The 16649-nt window shown below is 41.1% G+C and overlaps 1 protein-coding gene across 1 annotated transcript in view; it reads left to right on the top strand.

The window, feature by feature from the left end:
• The window catches only part of GIPC3 (GIPC PDZ domain containing family member 3), a 230337-nt gene that overhangs the window by 30007 nt on the left and 183681 nt on the right, over positions 1 to 16649 (top strand). The window contains exons 2-3 of the mRNA XM_075204898.1: positions 7929 to 8114; positions 10687 to 10867. Coding sequence (XP_075060999.1) covers positions 7929 to 8114; positions 10687 to 10867 — 367 coding nt within the window. The remainder of the gene's footprint in view (positions 1 to 7928; positions 8115 to 10686; positions 10868 to 16649) is intronic.

The following is a 16649-nucleotide window of genomic DNA, read 5'->3' as shown; positions in this document are numbered from 1 at the left end:
ATCTGAACGAATAAATCTTTATATTGTGTTCGTAACACAGATATCTAATGATGTATATAATTAATACAGATGAAGTTCCTGAATGTAAGTTCTGTTTCTATGTCCTTAAATGATGGTAAATATCTGTTCAATATTGTAAAGATCAACAGAGTATTCGTGATACCAGTTTATTTCTGAAATCAGCTTATTTGTTATTATTATTATTTTTTATTTGTAAGAAATTATACAAAGATCGTGTGGATGGTAAGTATGTTAGCTTATAATGATGTTTCTCATAGTGAGCAGAGAGAAATGTATGCGTGACCGCGCATACACATGTCCAGGGACACGATCACGATCAAGGTAAGTATATCAGTTTCACAGATCCTCAATGAACGAAACGTACGTCAGGTGTATGTGTAGTTTTTAGAAGGAGTCTGTGTGTCAGGGAGCTCAAAGTGTAGCTGGCTATTACAGCCCTTTCTGATCAAAAATATGGATTCTGTTTAAGAGGATTAGCTTTTTCTATAGGGCATTAATCCTAGATTATCACAGATATAAGTAATTAACATAATATAACAATAGGAGCTGATAAACTCAGTCTTTGTATTCGTGAATGTTTCCAGTAATTAGACCAGAGCTGCAGTTCACTAGCACAGCCCTTTTACAGGAGCTGAACCTCAGATTAGATTATCATAAATGCAGCTATTTGTTATGGTACTAATATATTAGATACAAACCTCATTCTGTTTTTAACAACAATATTGAAACTGCTATTTATCTGTCAGGCGAATGTCACATACATATGCTTAATATACTTTAACTATGAAATGATGTGAAAAGAACATTAGCAATTTACATGGCATTAACCCTAGCTTGCCACAGATACAATTAATTGATACAATATAACAACAGAAGTTGAAAAATACCTTTTCTTTGTATGTTAATGCTCTTAGTAATCAGACTTGAGCTATGCACATTAACACAGCACTCTCATGTGAGCAGAATCCTAGATTGTTATAAATGTAGCTATTTGAAATATTAGAACACAACTTTATTTTGTTCTCAATAATAATACTAAAGCTGCTATTTATAGAATCAAGCAGTTCTCTGGGGTGAATGCTAAATGTATATGCTCAATACTCTTTAATCATAGCCCCTCAATGAAATAATGTGTATATACACAAAGTAATTTGAGATGTATATATTTTCCTAAGCATCCGTTTAGCCATAGCTGGTCAGTGAATAATAACCCTATATAACACAGTTTACAAACGGTGACCAGCTAGCCGGAAAATTATATGTGGCCACTTTTCAAGTGAGACTAGAAGGAATATTTAGTATATGTGGGGTTGATAATTACTAAACCCAGATCACACCTGAAAATATACAGATATAGATATATACTTTTTTCTACTGTTCATTAAGGATCTGTGAAACTGATATACTTACCTTGATCGTGATCGTGTCCCTGGACATGTGTATACGCGGTCATGCATACATTTCTCTCTGCTCACTATGAGAAACATAATTATAAGCTAACATACTTACCATCCACGCGATCTTCGTATAATTTCTTACAAATAAAAAATAATAATAATAACAAATAAGCTGATTTCAGAAATAAACTGGTATCACGAATACTCCGTTGATCTTTACAATATTGAACAGATATTTGCCATCATTTAAGGACATAGAAACAGAATTTACATTCAGGAACTTCATCTGTATTAATTATATACATCATTAGATATCTGTGTTACTAACACAATATAAAGATTTATTCATTCAGATGACCTGTGCAGTTTTTGATCATGTTTGATGGTTAATTAGGGATTCCCACTGTAATTATCGTGGATAGGGAGATACATAAATATAGGTGATTCTACCACCACTACACTCTCATGTGTACTCCTATCTCATTTACCTGTCCCAGACTCCAACATTTTAATATTTCGCTTTTTAATTATTAAAGTCATTTTTAATGCATATCAATAAAAATGTTGGTTTTACGAGTTATGTTTATGTATTATCCATCTTCAAAAATCCCCTCAATGATATGGAATAATTTCCCAGTATTGGACTAAATATTTACGTCTTTAGTGTGCCTTTGTTGGAAGTAGTACTGCTTTTCTTTTTTATTCTACAGCCCTGACATCTTGTCTGTCCCTGACCACGGTATCTGCCTTGGACCTTGACCTCTGCCAGCTTCCTGGCTACGCACCTTCCATCTCCCGCTACTCAGCTCTACGGTACGTTTCATAAACTTGTACTACTCTGAGTATAAGACCTGGGGGCATCCGAGTACCTGTGAGCGCGTCTAGCTCTACGGGATAGGCGGCTGCTATAGGTGAAGACCTCTCTACCTTGTTCTACAAATTTATGATCTTACTGATACCCGTAACATTATAAACGGCTAGTGAAGTTTGAAAGAGTGCGCTTCCATGGATGAAAGCGGGACGAACCCCTCTCCAGCCCAAGTCCTGGCAGGCCAGATCCAGACCCTATCACAAGTGGTCCAGAGCCTGGCCCAATGTTTGTCTGCCCAGGAAGAGGCCTCCAGAGCCTCACAAGTTCAGCAAGGCCCTCCAGGTTCTGCAATGGAGCCTACCTGATTGCTTCTCCGGTCACAGGGCTTCTTTTCGCAATTTTAAAGAGAGCTGTAAACTCTACTTCCGCTTGAGACCATGCTCTTCTGGCTCTGAGCAGAAAAGAGTCGGCATCATTATTTCCCAGCTCCAGGGTGATTCTCAGTCCTGGGCATTTGGCCTTCCACCCACAAGTTCCTCTCTGCAATCTTTTGACACCTTATTCAATGCCCTGGGTATTCTTTATGATGATCCAGACAGGGTGGCCTTGGCAGAGTCTCATCTTAGAGACGTACCGCTGAAGAATACTGCACTGAGTTTAGACGATGGTCCCCTCCCCTGGATGTTCCAGAGCCCATGCACTTGGGTGCCTATTGTCTCTCTCAAGAGGAACGTTCACAACAACGCTCTCTGGGACTGTGCATGTATTGCGGCAACAAGGGTCACCTACTCCGGGCCTGCCCTAATAAGCTGGGAAACGCACAGCCCTAGGCGCTGGAGAAGAGGTGCGTCTAGGTCTCCAAATAATCTCTTCAGAAAACTCCCTTCTGGTTCTGGCACGTCTAGTCTTTGGTTCTCAATCAACTAATATGTCCGCTTTCCTTGACTGTGGAGCAACGGGTAACTTCCTGGATATCCAGTTGGCTCGAACTCTTGTAATTCCTTCCATCAACTTGGAATCAAGCATCACCGTCTGTAGATTGAATGGTAGTCCCCTATCTGGGGGCAGTATTCTCGCCAAGACTCCTCCTATTCAGTTGTCTGTAGTTGCTCTTCATACTGAAGTGTTTCCGTTTTTCTTGATCTCGTGCCCCTCTGCTCCGTTGATTTTAGGGTATCCTTGGCTTCAAAGCCATAATCCCCCCATTAACTGGAAGAAGGGGGAGATCCTTCATTGGATTCCTAAGCGTTCGTCTACTTGCTTGATTTTACCTCTCCGAGTTCTTCAGCCTGAACTGGAACCCGTTCCTGCTCCATACCAAGAAATCTGCGATGTGTTTTCTGAATAAAAAGTGGATTCTCTTCCCCTTCATCAGGAGTATGATTGTGCATTCAACCTAATTCCTAGCTCTAAGTTGCCTAAAATTCGTTTATACTCTCTCTCTATTCCTGAGACTCAAGTTATGGAACCATACGTGAAGGAGAATCTTCAAAAAGGGTTCATTCTGCCTTCTAAGTCTCCCGTGGGAGCAGGTTGCTTCTTTGTAGCCAAAAAAGATGGCAGTTTGCGGCCCTGCATTGACTATTGCGGGTTGAATAAAATCACGGTCAAGAATACTTATCCTCTTCCTCTGATTTCCGTATTATTTGATGAACTCAAATCAGCTACCATTTTTTCTAAAATTGACCTCCGTGGTGCCTATAACCTGATACGCATAAGAAGAGGGGACTATTAAAGTAATTTTATCGCTTACCAATAAAACATTGTCCAATGCGATTTGTGTGGTTCCAACGCACAATGTATTTAATTTCAAAATATAGCAGGAGTTTACAGCAAGCCATTGTTACACATAAAAGATGTTTAAAATAAAGCAGGAAAGTATAAAACACTGAATACATTTTTTTTTCCTTATAGAGCTTCACCGAGGTCAATGGAACACAGCCTTGCTCACATGTAGCCAGGCGTTTCCGCCGACAATTGAATACGCCCCTTAGACTCCTGTGTTTGACCCTTGGCTTAGTTTCCTGGACCTTGATTCTCTGTCTGTGCCCTCTGACCTCTGCTATGTTTCCAAACTCTCCTTGTTTGCTGCCAGCCCTGACAGATTGGCTGTCCCTGACCGCGGTATCTGCCTCGGACCTTGACCTCTGCCTGTTTCCTGACTATGCACCTTCCATCTCCCGCTACTCAGCGCTACAGTACATTTCATAAACTTGTACTACTCTGAGTATAAGAGTTGGGGCATCCGAGTACCTGTGAGCGCGTCTAGCTCTATGGGAAAGGTGGCTGCTATAGGTGAAGACCTCTCCACCTTGTTCTACCAGTTTATAAACTTACTGATGGCCGTTACAATGGTGCATTGTGTGGAGCATTCTTCTGAGGAAAGGAGATAAGCTCCTAGCTGCATGGGCTTAGCAACTTCCAATGGTGCAGTAGAAGGGGTCAGCAGAGAGCAGGAGGAATCGGATGGATCCTTCTCAGCTTTTCTCTCTTTGAATATATGATCAATTTTGATTACCAACTGCATCAAATTCTCCAGTGTAGCTGGTATAGGATATTGCACTAGGATGTCTTTAAGAGACCCAGGTGAAACTGCCTCCGGAGTGCCGAATCATTCCATTCACTATCCGTGGATCATGGCCTGAACTTTCCACATTACTCTTCAGCAGTGCTTCGGCTTTGCTTCAGGGTCCTAAGATGGGATTGTCACACATTGAAGTCTGGCAGTTGGTTTTCAAACCCACTGTCCGGCACACTCACTCTTTTCGTCCCTCCGTTCCAGACACAGAAACTTGTGTCATATTAATAATACTTTGCACAACAGTAGGCGCATGGCCCTTTAAGAGCTCTGAACCTGTGATCATGTGTTCTGTCGTATGACCCACCCTGCTCTTCAGCTCAGCTATTTAAACCTGCTCAGTGCACAGATCTCTGCCAGAGTATAAGGCTCCATACCTTTACTCCAGCGTTCCTGTGCTACTTGTGGCTGATCCCTGTGTATCCTGACTCGGACTGTTCCTGGCTGTTCTTCTGCCTGTTGTGTTGTACTGTGCATTCCCAATTGTTGCTGACCCGGCTTGTTCTGACAATTTTTCGGTTTCTTGATTTGGCATTCTGCAGTACGTTGTGTACCAGTCCCACCTACGTTGACTAATCTCATGCACTTGATACAAGCTTGTCTCGTCTGGAGGCAGCGCAGAGGGCTGCAAAATGCGAACTTACCTGAAGCTAAACCCAAACCTCCTTGCGGGGGTCCAGTGGTTCGTTAGACTCCGTGCCTCTGTTACTGCCAGCGCTAATCCAGGTAGATGAAAGTGAATCCACTATCTGCTAGAATTGTGACAGGGATTCAGCCAAAACCGCTCCGTCGGGGTCATCATAGAGCAGACCCAGGGAATTAAGAAATGCGTCAGCGGACTGTAATGGAGGGCTCGCAGGAGCAAAACTAAATGCCCAGGACTGGGGGTCACCTTGAAGAAGGAATATTATGATGCCTACCCTTTGAAGCTCCGAGCCTGAGGAACGGGGTAGGAGACGAACATAAAGTTTACAACTTTCCTTAAAGTTGCGAAAAAAGGCTCAATGTACAGAGATCAGATCTGGCAAATTCAATTTGGGAAGTTCTAGCGGCTGCTTGTGCAGACAATCAGTACGACAGACCTTGGACCATCTGAGATACAGTTTGAATCTGGCCAGCCAGAACCTGGAGAAGGATTCGTCCCGCTTTCATCCATGTGAGTGAGTTCCTCCAAATTCTTCACTGGCTGGTTTTAATGTTGTGGCTATTGGTAACTATCATGAGCTTGTAGAACAGGATGTAGAGGTCTTCACCTATAGCAGCCGCCTTTTCCATAGACCTTGCTATGCTCACAGGTACTCAGATGCCCCCAAGTCTTACACTCAGTGTAGTACAACCTAATTAATGTATTGGGATAGCAGGTAATGGCAAGCGAAGCGTGGTCAGGGACAGGCCGAGGTCCAGGATCCAAAGCAGGTAGCGTGGTCAGGTACAGTCAAGTGGTCAGATCTGGTCGCAATGAAAGGTAGTACAGGTAACAAAGCAGAGGTCAGGGCAACAAGCAAACAATCAAGTCCACGAAACCATACACAGTGAATCAATCCAAAGGTTTCAGCAAACTGACAGGAGCAGGCAAGCTAACAGGAACTGAACACTATAACCGGCAGGGAGGCTAAGCTCTCCCTGCCTTATATACATAGATGGACAAATCAGCAAGAGGAAAGCACAGCAGGGTTAAGCAGCGAAGAAGGCTGTTAATTAATTTCTACAGTTGCGCACTCACCCGGCTGCCCCTGATGCCGGGATGCAGTGTCTGAACATAAAGGTGTCCTGACTGTTGCCATGACGACCGGAATGGATGTCCTGGTCGCCATGGAGATGGCCAGGACGCATCAGCAAGGAACGAGTCGCAGCAGCTGTGGCTCAGGACAATCATATGAATAAATATGTTTTAATGCCAATATTTTCGGGTCCTCTTTCTACCATGTTAGTCATGTTCCCTCCTTTTAAATTGTAAGCTCCTTAGAGCAGGGCCCTCTCTCCTCCATTTTCCACCACTTTTAACTTTGCTCCACAACTACTCTGCCCACCTCCTTCTAGGGTCTTTTGCCCATTGACTCTTCTCTTGCTTTTGTCTCCACCAGTCAGTGGTTCTTAACCTGTTAGCTGCCTCCACCCTCTTGGGCACAGGTTTCCAGCTTGCTGAATATCCCTCACCCCCACACTTTAAGCCTTTCTTTTTAGCTGTACTTTGAGCTGCCTGAGTATTAACCATTAATTGTACATGCTGTTTTACCTTGTACTGTCCTATTGTTTGTTCCTGTATGGTGCTGCAGGCATTTTGTGGTGCCCTATAAATAAAAATTAATAACAATAATTCAGCAAAGCTCAGCAACAGAGTAATTACAAGCAGAGAAGTCCTCACAGCTAGTTACTCAGGCATGGAGTAGAACAGGCGCATTAAAGAGGAGGTTATCAAGTGTATGCCATAATGGGGCATGATACCATAATCATATGCCAATTTAAAAAACTCTCAGAGCAACGGTTGTAGAAATGAATGCATGATGTCATTGCATACTGACATCATGAGCATACAAACATGATGGACCAGCAATAATAATGTAGCTATATGAATTTGAGTGGTCATGCATGCACACGCTGAGGACGCAGCTCAGGTAAACAAGATATTGTTACACACCAGCCCCATTTTTAACATCTGTTTTTTCTTTACTCTTTATCTAAATGTAAGTAAACTACCTGCCCAATCACACCACAAAGCAGAATGGATTGGACGTCATAAGCCTAGATCTACATAGATTATACATTTCACAAAATGTGTATTTACAGACCCAATACAGAATGACTTTGTATCACTGGAACTTTGTGCATCTACGAAATAGCCTGTTCTACCATGAAACTCAATTTATTTGATATTTTGCCTCAATATCACCTATCTCTAACTCCATTATGCTTCGCTGTATGTTACTTTGCTTTAAAACTGAATGATTACACTTTAAAGTTTCATGGGAAACCCGTGGATTTTGAAAGTAGCAGATTTTATATCAGTTTCCTTTACTCATTTGGATTATTTCTCATGAGAGACTTGTAGCATCACAATTGCAACCATAAATCCATGTAGCCCTAGCCTAAGCCAGTAAGCAGTGTGTTTTATCCTGCATAGATCTTGTTCTGCACATTGAACACACACAAAGTGGACATGCAGAAGCTTCTTGGAGGTCAAATTGGTCTGGAGGATTTCATCTTCGCACATGTTAGAGGAGAAACCAAAGAAGTGGAGATAACCAAAACAGAAGACGCACTGGGCCTTACTATCACCGACAACGGAGCTGGATATGCTTTTATAAAGGTGACCTGTTGCAAATGTATTACATCATTTCATCTAAAATAGGTAAAATGTTTAGAATATTATATGTGTTTAAAGTCACCCTAAATAAAAAAATATATAATGGTATAAAATTATATTAAATGAATACAGTATACAGTAAAATACCAACGAAATCCCAGGGGTGTGTCTAACTGTTCCAAAGTAGCAATAGAATTGTCCTCATATTTATACCAACTATTGTATATTAGTTGATTACTCTTTAAATACAAATATTGATATTTGTAAGCATTAGATCTACCAACAAAATATCACTCATTTAAACCTTTACATTAATAACATTCATTACCTTTTTTTTTTTTTAAAGGATTACCTTAATATTGTTGTTTCCCAAAATATGCTACCAGAGAAAGTTTCCTCAGGTTTTCTCTCTATACCATGGCATATCACTGCATATTTTATAACAATTATACAATGATTATGTCACCTTCCTCAGTGAGGATGTCTATAGTCCTTCACAATTTTGTGTTTTGCTTTAAACCAGAGGGACCATGGAGGGTAACAGGTTGCTCCAAACGGTCTCCTCTTAGTGTAAAATGGATATACTGCAATAGTAACTGTCCAACCAGCTACTATTACATCCAGTTTACTTGTTTTCCCTGGAAGAAAACATCTGATTCAGATCTCAACCTTCTTCTACCTTCAGTTGTCCTGGTGATGTCAAAGGACTTCCTTTCACTTATGTGGAAGAGCTCAGGACCACTGCAGTCAGGGCTGTAACTAGCATTGACCTGGCCCCATAGCAAATATATTTTGTTTTTCTCGTCATGTGCAGTGGAGCCCAACCACAATGCAAGTGAAAGCCCGAATGAGCTCCTCTGCACTCATAAAAGCAGAGTGGAGTGGATAATTTACACATCCCCAGACCCTCCTCATTGCTTAACTCCATAGCAGCCACATGGGTTCCTACAGCAGTATGTAAGCTGCTGCCTGTATTAATGCAAATTCATGTTAATATGTCTTTGCTATGTGTTCCATGTTGTATACTACAACAAAAAAGCTGTTTGCATTTGCATTATCAGTTACAAAAAGCTGTTAATGTAGAAAAACCTTTAGAAAAATAATAGCATTATTCCACTCCCGATGTTGTGACTTGGAAATACTTTGATTTGTTTAAAATAAGTTCTAAACTTTGTATACAAATATACAACACACTATATCTGCATTAGTTATGCACAGAGGCCCTTATTTCCCTGTATATTAATATAACCTAGAAGTACATACTGCTAGCTCTGCTAAAATAATCTAAAATATCTATAGACACAAAAAAGCAATTAAAATAATAAAGTTTTTGCCTGGCATCACCAAACAATAAATTCTGAACACCATTGCTAGAAGAGATTATTAAAACATTATTACAACCTAAAGTAGAAGATAAAGAGTTCTCTTTTAGTGGGGGCACTGCTACAAGCGGCCATTGCTCGTTTCTGTTGGTGACTCTGCATCCCGGACCGGGACGTCACTTCCTCCACGTCCCAGTCATCACCAGGGCAATGGTTGGGATGCTCTCAGTATCAGCACTGTGTCATGGTTACAGATGACGGCTGGACGCGTGTACAGGGGGCTGCTAATTAATTATGGAACTCCTGGAGGACAATTACTGGTCGTATGTTTCAGGCTGCCATTGGACCATATGTGTATATAAGGCAGGGAGGTCTTAGCCCCCCGCCGGTTATTGTGTGTTTGCTGTGCATAGCAAACATGCTCTTGTGTTCCAGTTTTGCCTATGGATACGCTGCTACTTTCCTGTCTGATTCCTGTTGTGACTCATGGCTTTGTTTTTGGATCCTGCTTGAACTTTGATTGCCCTGACCTCTGGCCTGTTATTTAGATATTTCTGCTAGCTGCCAGGCCTGACCCTTTGGCCTGTTTGTGACTACTCTGCCTGCTATGGACCCCTGACCCTGGCCTGCTCCTGACCCTCAGAACCTACTTTGGCTACTGTCTTCTCTCTATCTACGGTAATATTGCATATAAGCTTCCACTATACAAGAGCTTAAGACCTGAGGGCACCTGAGTACCTGTGAGCGCAACAAGCTCTATGGGAACGGAGGCTGCTATAGGCGAAGACCTCTCTCTCCTGCAAGCTTATATCAATAGTCGCCAGCCGTAAAAGGCACTCACATACTCACTCCTTTGTCCTAATTATTCTGATTTAAGAATAAGTAGGACAAAGGAGTGAGTTTGTGAGTGCCCCCCACTAAAAGAGAATTCTTTTTATTCTACTTTAGGTTGTAATTATAGTATTTTTCCGTGTCATTGATGATTGGATATGAATGGAGATAGCAATACCTATAGAGTAGTGATAATGAATAAAGGAACAGATTTACTCTCTAAAATAAATTTCTATAGACAATGGTGATTCTGTACGGAAGTTCTTTAACCCTCTCTTTTGATTATTAAAGCATAACCCTGGCAGAGAATTATTTGAGTACAATAGCTTTATATATTAGTAATAGACCGGGAAATCAGATATATTGAGGAAAAGTGCATTTCCATTTCTGCTTTATGACCTCCTAACTGTTGTTCTAATTAGAGAATAAAGGAGGGCAGCATTACTGATCGGCTGAAGACCGTCAATGTGGGTGACAATATTGAAGCCATAAATGATCAGACAATTGTGGGATGCCGACACTACGAAGTGGCAAAAATGTTGAGAGAGCTCCCAAAATCTGAGACGTTCACACTGCGCCTGGTGCAACCAAAACGAGCATTTGGTGAGTAGGTAAAATTTTATGGTGAATGCAATGTTCTCAGAGCACTTCGTATATGATTTGCAGTACCTAAGAAATGTTTTTTTCTGAATAGTTCTATTGTAAAACAGAGAATCACATCCTTAAGTGCATAGACAATGCCAATGGCATGATCAAACATGCATTGAATCATTATTTTAGTTTAATTTTCTTGCATATAATGAGTTTATTCTCCTTAGGAAGAGTAAATGGTTGGTAATAAAGATGCATAAATGGAAAGTGAAACTGTAGCTGCTAAGTAATATGTTTATTGAGAGGTTATACTGAAGATGCTAGTGTCCTATTGTGTGGAGGTGTCCTATGCCTAGAACTTTTTATCTTAGATTTTGACAGTATATTATACTTACTGAATAGTGGCAGGGATTTCCTTCAAAGTAATTAACACCATTCACTTACCTGCTCCCCCCTGCTGGGTGCTGTTATTTTACTAGGCCCTTATTTCCCTGTATAATAATATAACCTAGAAGTACATACTGCTAGCTCTGCTAAAATAATCTAAAATATCTATAGACACAAAAAAGCAATTAAAATAATAAAGTTTTTGCCTGGAATCACCAAACAATAGATTCTGAACACCATTGCTAGAAAAGATTATTAAAACACAATTACAACCTAAAGTGAAAGAAAAAGAGTTCTCTTTTAGTGGGGGCACTGTTACGAGCTGCCATTGCTCGTTTCTGTTGGCGAATCTGGACACTCTCAGTATCAGCATTGCGTCCTGGCTACAGATGACGGACAGACGCGTGTACAGAGGGCTGTTAATAATTTCGCAGAATTTATAGTCGTGGATGCAGAATACAGACAAAATAGGAACATAATGTCAAAGGTATAATGGTACAAAACCTATTATAATTGTTGTACAAATAGCATATGCAGAAAATCAGTATATATCAACAAAGAGCAATACATATCCATAAATAAATTGTATCACATTTTAAAAAATAAATATCTATTGGACATACTTTGGTGAGTTAGATTGTTAAATGATTAGATAAGTTTAGGTTCCAAGTGCAGCCGTAACAAGAATATGAACATCCAGGTAAGTGTATTCAGACAAATCCCAATCTCCTTATAACTGTTAATCACTTATTTGGCCAGGCCTTTTTCAAAGTTAATCTGAGGGTCTAACACTAAAATTATTGCTTCATAGTATGTGGTATGTTTAAAGTAATTATAAATTTTAGATTTGACTGTGCTTGGCATTGAATAAAGCTTTCCCATATTCAGAAAAAAAACTTTAATCATTTTTCTTTAAGCAGGGAGACTCAACGCAGTCCATCCTAAGACAAAGAATTGTTTGGAGCTAAAGTTGGTGCGGTATATATCTGTAATATACTTTTTCTGGCTACAGCTGAAATGATTTACAATAGTTACTATTATTATTGTCTTTTATTTTATTTTGTTTTTTGGTACCTTTGATAATTTTAAGTAGAGATGGGCGGGCTCGGTTCCCCGAGAACCGAACCCGCCCGAACTTCACCTATCCGAGTTCCGAGCCGAGCAGGCTTGGTACTCTCCCGCCCATTCGAATTCGAAATCGAGGCAAAACGTCATTGTGACGTCGTCGGATCTCAGAGCTCGGTTCTTGCGATATTTGAAATGCAATCCATCGCCATTTGACAGAGGGAGAGAGCAGGGTTAGGTCACAGCATTAGAACAGGGACAGAGCAATTATTGTATACCTTATTCTTTCAATTATTATTGAAATTCTTCTAGCAATTCTTCTAGCAATTGTTAGAGCAGCAAGAGAGGAGGATAGAGGAGGCATTTTTTTTTGAATATTTTGCACTACAAGTGCTTTGGGGTGTCCCATATTCCCCAGTGTGAAACAACAATTTTTCTGGCTACATAAATTCTTATCTAGCAGCACTATCTATTAAATATGTTGCACTACAAGTGCTTTGGGCTCATTAAAATGGATTTAAAGCAGTCCACATATGAGCAGGATCAGCAAGCAGGTGCTGGCACCAGTCCTGATGGTAGTCTTCCCTGTACATTATCTGGTAAAGCCTATGTAAAAGTACATAGTCTTTTTAAATCAGGGAAAAAAACACACCCAAGAAAAAACAAGTATACTGCAGAATCAGTGGCGCTATATAAATAAATGGTGATGATGATGATGATGATAAGCATAAGTGTAGGGTGCAATCTACCCCCAAATAGGAAAGGGACTTGGGGCATTTCTATATCACGTACAGTCTTGAAAGGCTGCTGTTTTGTCAATTTCACAATAAGGGTAGGGTGTCATACACAGACAGACCGGCTGAATTGTTTTCTATTTTACCACTAGTGGAGAGGGGGTCTGATACAGACTGACACCAAACTGCCTTTGTCCATTTTGTTTTATACTGTTCAGTCTATGCAGGCTGCTTTTTTTCTATTTAACTACAGTACAAGTGGAGGGGGGTGGGCTGATGCAGAAACCAAACTGCCTTTGTCCATTTCTATTTATATTCTACAGTCTATAACGGCTGAATAGTTTTCTATTTTACTACTAGTGGAGAGGGGGTCTGATACAAACTGCCACCAAACTGCCTTTGTCCATTTCTATTTATATTCTACAGTCTATAACGGCAGAATAGTTTTCTTTTTTACTACTAGTGGAGAGGGAGTCTGATGCAGACAGATACCAAACTTCCTTTGTCCATTTCTATTTAACGTACAGTCAATGCACGTTAAATAGAAAAAGCTAATAAATTAGGAAGAAAACAGTTTAATCCCTGGTAGGCCGTCCTTAATTCTGCACACAAACCTGGTTGTCTTCCTCTTCATCTTAGCCTATTGACAATGCAGCCATCGTCTTTGGGTGTATATTACACCCTCTACTTGTAGTTGAATAGAAAAAAAGCAGCCTGCATAGACTGTAGAATTAGAAAGTAAAAATAAATGGACCAAGGTAGTTTGGTGGCTATCTATGCCCCCCCCCACCCTCCACTTGTAGTTGAATAGAAAAAAAGCAGCCTGCATAGACTGTAGAATTAGAAAGTAAAAATAAATTGGACCAAGGTAGTTTGGTGGCTATCTATGCCCCCCCGCTCTCCACTTGTAGTTGAATAGAAAAAAAGCAGCCTGCACAGTCTATAGAATTAGAAAGTAAAAATAAATGGACCAAGGTAGTTTGGTGGCTATCTATGCCCCCTTCCCCGCCATCCATTTGTAGTTGAATAGAAAAAAAGCAGCCTGCATAGACTGTAGAATTAGAATGTAAAAATAAATGGACCAAGATAGTTTGGTATCTGTCTGCATCAGACCCCCTCTCCACTAGGAGTAAAATAGAAAACTATTCAGCCGTTATAGAGTCTAGAATATAAATAGAAATTGAGAAAGGCAATTTGGTATCTGTCTGCATCACAATCAACATCATCATTAGTGCCCTCTTCGCCTACACAAATCTCCCCCTCATCCTCTTCTATTTCCAAAGTGGCATCCTCAATTTGTGTATCACCGGCTACACTCGGGCTGTTCAGGCACACATCAGCAGAACTGCTGAAAGGGTCCCTCTTTATGGGTACACTAACAGAATGCTCACGATTAGACATCCCACTGTTGGATGGACTCTCCAAAGGGATTGGTGTAATTTGTGATTCAGAGCAAACATTATCCTCTACTGCCTTACTGTTATCTTGCAGCACGGCTTTTACGCGCAACAGTATTTGTGCACCACTTGTAGGCTTGGTAACATTTTTTGATCTGCCACTAATAAACAAAGGTGAAGGCCTCATTCTCTCTTTGCCACTGCTTATGTAGAATGGCATGTTGGCAATTTTTTTTTATCGGCACTTAACTTTTCCTCAGTTACACTTCTTTTTCGCTTCAACACAGTAAATTGTTTTTTGGTGTGTGTTTTTTTTGACTGATTTCAAAAGACTGTGTAGTTTGACATCGCCTTTCCCAGATGACGTACTGGGAACACTACCATCAGGACTGGTGATAGAACCTGGTTGCTGATACTGCTCATATGTGGACTGTTTTGAATCCATTATGAGCCCAAAGCACTTGTAGTGCTACAAATTGTTTTAGATACTGCTGACAAATATGACTTTTGACAGCCAGAAATATTAATGCAAAAGAATGGGGGACAGCCCAAAAGCACTTGGAGTGCTAAATATAATTTATTTAGACTGCAGACAAACAGTACTTTTGACAGCCAGAAATATTAATGCAAAAGAATGGGGGACAGCCTAAAAGCACTTGGGAGTGCTCAAAATATATTTTTTTGAGACTGCTGACAAGTAGGACTTTTGACAGCCAGAAATATTAATGCAAAAGAATGGGGGACACCCCAAAAGCACTTGGAGTGCCAGAAACTTCACAAATAAACCCTCCTCTATCCTCCTCTCATTGCTTTAACAACTGGTATTAAGATTACAATGGTATTGCATACAAACAATAATGTGTCCAAATACTGATCTGTCCCTGCGCTGATCTAGCCAGTGTGACCTAACCCTGCTCTCTCCCTTTGTCAAAATTCGATGGATTGCTGTGGAGGCTGGTATTTATGCTTTTCAAATCTCGCGAGAACCAGGCTCAGAAATACGAATACGTCACAATGTTGTTTTGCCTCGAATTCGAATCCGAATGGGCGGGAGAGTACCGAGCGTGCTCAGCTCGTTACTCGGATAGGCTAAATTAGTATGGATTCGGATCTCGGGGATTCGAGCCCGCCCCTCTCTAATTAAGATAGACACAAGGTAAAAACAAGGCATACTACTGGCTCCATAGGCATTTCTTAATGCCTGGATTTGCATGAGGTGGTGGAAGTGGTATGCAGGCAGTGCAGGCGATGTTGCCAGGTGAAACCTTTGGAACAGCAAGCACCCATGCAGACCATTGTGTCCGGCCGACCCCTGCAGATCCTGATGATAGATTATGTATTGATTGGTGAGTCTGTCAGTGGCCTTTAATATGCCCTGTTGAGGATAGACTACTTCACAAGGTTTGCTGCCAAAGCCATCAGGGAGCAATTCATCAGGTGATATGAGTGCCCGGAGCTCATATACTCTGATCAAGGTGCCTGTATCCAAGGATGGTTGATAAGAGAGCTATGCCGGATTTATGGCATCAAACAGTCTTGGACTACCCTGTACCATTCCAAAGGAAATGGTGCATGCGAGCGGTTTAACCAGATGCTGCAGACCTGCGAGGCTGATCAACGGCACCAGTGGCCAGAGTTTATGCAAGAAGTGGTGTGGATTTATAACACCTGCACCACAACTCTGAATACACTCCGCTTTTTTTACTGTTTAACCACCTAGGAAGGGAGATGTAAGACCTGTCACTCAATCCTCTGGAATTTGAAAAAGAATGGAAGTCAGTCAGTCAGCTGGTTGGAAGTGAAGGGACAGCGGTTGGGCGTAGCTCACAATGTGGTAAAGAACAGATGCGGTAATGGTGCACCAAGGTTTAGTGCCAGCAACGTCAGGATCACTTCGCTTGGGACAGAGACAGTTGGTCCAAATGAAAAAGCCGGGCAACAAGTTGAGTGAGTGCAGGGAGGTGATGCCGCACATAGTCTGGAGGCATGTGTATCCAAAAGGGCAGGTGAACAAGTTGGTGCTGAACATGGAGATGGACGGGTGAGGGTTCTACACAGTAATATGTTGCAACCCTGTATATTGAAAGAATCGTACTCGACTGTACCAACTGCAGAAAAATGAGCTGACCCACTGATGGAGATGGAGGACTTTTGGTTCATTCCCTGACCCTTAGAGGATGAAGAAATTTCCCTTCCTGATGAAGATGTGGT

The sequence above is a fragment of the Mixophyes fleayi genome, chromosome 1 (assembly GCF_038048845.1).
Source record: "Mixophyes fleayi isolate aMixFle1 chromosome 1, aMixFle1.hap1, whole genome shotgun sequence".
NCBI classification, from domain to species: Eukaryota; Metazoa; Chordata; class Amphibia; order Anura; family Limnodynastidae; genus Mixophyes; species Mixophyes fleayi.
Note: the sequence above shows the minus strand (reverse complement) of the source record. Positions and strands in the feature narration are given on the sequence as shown.